General features: G+C 35.5%; 1 protein-coding gene across 1 annotated transcript; it reads right to left on the reverse strand.

Annotated features, from left to right (window-relative positions):
- Window positions 1-1,715: 1,715 nt before the first annotated feature.
- On the reverse strand, window positions 1,716-2,021 carry HETIRDRAFT_320071 (uncharacterized protein; the record flags this gene model as incomplete). The annotated part of the gene is made up of 1 exon (XM_009549189.1): window positions 1,716-2,021. A coding segment is annotated over one exon (306 nt), but the record flags the coding sequence as incomplete, so codon positions are not given.
- Window positions 2,022-3,054: the final 1,033 nt, after the last annotated feature.

Raw genomic sequence — 3,054 nt, forward strand, 5'->3', positions numbered from 1 at the left:
AAATATTTAGTAATACAAGACTCCAAAAAAATCCCAGACTTATTAAAGGGGATATAAGCAATATAATGTGCTGTAAAGGTAGATAAATTTAATTAGGCATACTTTGACTAATTCCCAAAAATACCTATATCTCAGCCATAGTGACACTGTTCCAAAATTTGTAAGATTTGTAGCATCTAACCATAGTAGGATGGCCATAATGATGGTCTCTAGCCTTTTTAGCCTCAGAAAAAACCTTCTTGTGCTTCCTAACTATAGCATCAGAGTTGTAAGTTTTAGAATACATATGCTTGTCAAAGGAAGGGGGTTTGGAATTAGAGACAACAGAGTTAGTAAAGGGTTTAGAAGGATCAGATGGCAATTTACTATTATTATAAGCAGTGTTAAAAGGGCTGGGTGGCAATTCACAATTATCACAGGTAGTATTTGTATCAAGGTTCTAGAATACTTGAAAGGGGAAATATGAAAATCAAGAGCATAGTTCCCTTTAAATAGGCCCACCAAATAACTTCTATAATATACTAGAAACCTCTAGATTTGGTATATCTGACTTGCAAGAGAATTTATCTTGTTCCTTTAAAAAGAAGATCTTGATAAAGCCTATCATTAACTTTCAGTGAGAATTCTCCCATAGCTGAGAGGATGAGGTAGGAAACTTCACATAGAAATGTGACTAGGTAGAAGCTAGTAAGAAAAAAGATATTTTGCTGTCAAAAACTTCTAAAAAACCTGAGAAATCAAACATTTTCTTCTAGTTTGTTCCACCTTTTGTATTTCTTTTGTCTTTTCCTTTTTTTTGGATTGTTTTCTCCATTGCAGACTTTTGTATTTCTTATTATATAACCTATATAACTTGTAGCGACTTGCATCTATATTGTCCTTGTGCACTTGCTAGTGCTCTAAGTACAAGCACCCACAACTATTATATTCATATTATATATACAATCATTAGTAGGGTACCAGAGGAAATATTCAATAGATATGCAAGTAAAGAAATAAAAAGTCAAAAAACATATGAAACTTACATATACATATGACAAGTGCACATTAGTGGCTCCTGCAAATAAGATGTGTTGCAGACTAGCTTTATGCTAGTTGGGCACTAAAGATGAGTTATAGCTAGCATTTATATGTTAAGGCTGAGCAGCCAATAAATGATATCTGCAGCCAAAAGGTCAAGGCTAAGGTAAAGGGTGCATACAAGAAAGAGTGGATGTTAAGGTTGAGTATGATGAAGTGGGTATCTTGGAATTTGGTATATGTAAGGTGGATTAGTACATGAACCCAGGCTGCATAGACTTGAAGGAGAGTGTACATAGCCTAAAGGTATGTATAGAAGTATTAAGGGTAGAGAAAGTGGCAGCAAATGATGTAGGTGACTGAGAGGTTGACCTGGACTTGTATATAGAGGAGAGTATATAAAACAATAGCAATAGAGCATTGCCCTATGCCTTGCCAGTGTTGAAAGGTGTTTATGAGCCAAACATGGGGAAAAAGGTAGGAATAGGGTAGGGATAGAGTGTGTAAAGGAGAAGGGCAACAGTAGTGGCAAGATAATCTAAAGAAAATGTTAAGTTCTATGGCTAGCAAAGTAACAACTACCTATGGCTTGAAATTGCACAAAATTGATGACTTAACATTAATCTAACATTTAAGATAACTGTATATCTTGTGCTCTATCTGATTGATCTTATGGAGGATGAGCATACTTTGGCTCATAGTACACTAGGCATTATAGGAATAAGTGTTATCATAGATAATCTTGAAGGCAATGATAAATGTTCAGATAAATAAACAGTGGCCCAAGGAGCCCTTAGTAGTGGGAAAGCAGGCCTTGGGTCACTGAAGAAGGTAAAGAAAGGCAAAGGTGATGGTAATTCTGAGTTGTTTCTAATAAAAGGTATATATAGAGAAGTGGTCCAGTCACAAGGTAGGATAGAGGTCGCAGAGAGAGATAGAGGTGTATTGGGGCATACAAAGAGATGTAAGATAAACTGAGCACTTACCTTTGCTATGTGCTCAGTTGGTTAGCACATATGGAGGTAGACATTTAATTAATGGGTGGCATAAGATAAATATAGGGAAGAGCCTAGCCAATAAGTAATATGGCTGTGGCTTGCAAAAGAGAGTGGTATGGCAGAAATAAATTGGGAGCTTGCAGGTTATTGTGGCCATGTGACACACATATAGTATTTATGATGCCTCACACCTTTTGCTAGTATACCCTTAGTATAGTTGTGTGCTCTCAATATATATGCTAGCAAGTGTTTTTTATCATCTCGCATATAGAGCCAGACTCTTGTATCATCTGCAAGTGTCCTACTTGTTTGCTACAAGGCCCTGGTAGCAAGCATGCCACCAGATTAACCTAGTACTCATACTAGCAGCAACTAATTCATAACTCAAGACCCTCTATTCAACCCTCCATATCAAATGGGACATCAAACAATGACATTTTGGAGCATCAAGACAAGAAAAGGAAGACTACTAGTGCTTTCAATATGTGTATGGAGTTTCTGAAAAAACAAGGGAATTTGGTATGTCTTTTTTTTCCTAATTATTTCCCTTATTTTTTTGATCAAAAAAAATTTACATTCTCTTTTATATTTATACAGGCTATTAATGATCTACTTTTATAGGAAGATTCAGACCTATGCAACCATTCTGTTAAGCCATAGCCTTCTACTCATAGCCCATCTCTGCCAAGGCCACATCTGTACTATTTGTAGATTCCAGGTCTATTTTTTCAATATCATTCTTGGACTAATCAATATATTAATCTTTATTGATGATCCAGAAATTAAATTACCTAATTCACAGCTTAAAATGATCTTTGCTGCTACTCCTGCCAACTATTTACTCCCACTGCTTAGAAAATTACTCGCTATTATTTTATTTCTCTAGAATACTATCCTGGATAATAATAGCCTCCTACTATTAATTCTCCAGTATCTCTATAACTTTTTGCAATAACACACTGACATGACAGATCCTGATTTACAATACTCAATCAAAATGTTTCTTGGCTCATTAACTGCTTTTAAGGAGGTTTAT

The sequence above is a fragment of the Heterobasidion irregulare genome (genome assembly GCF_000320585.1).
Source record: "Heterobasidion irregulare TC 32-1 unplaced genomic scaffold scaffold_06, whole genome shotgun sequence".
In the NCBI taxonomy this organism is placed as follows: Eukaryota; Fungi; Basidiomycota; class Agaricomycetes; order Russulales; family Bondarzewiaceae; genus Heterobasidion; species Heterobasidion irregulare.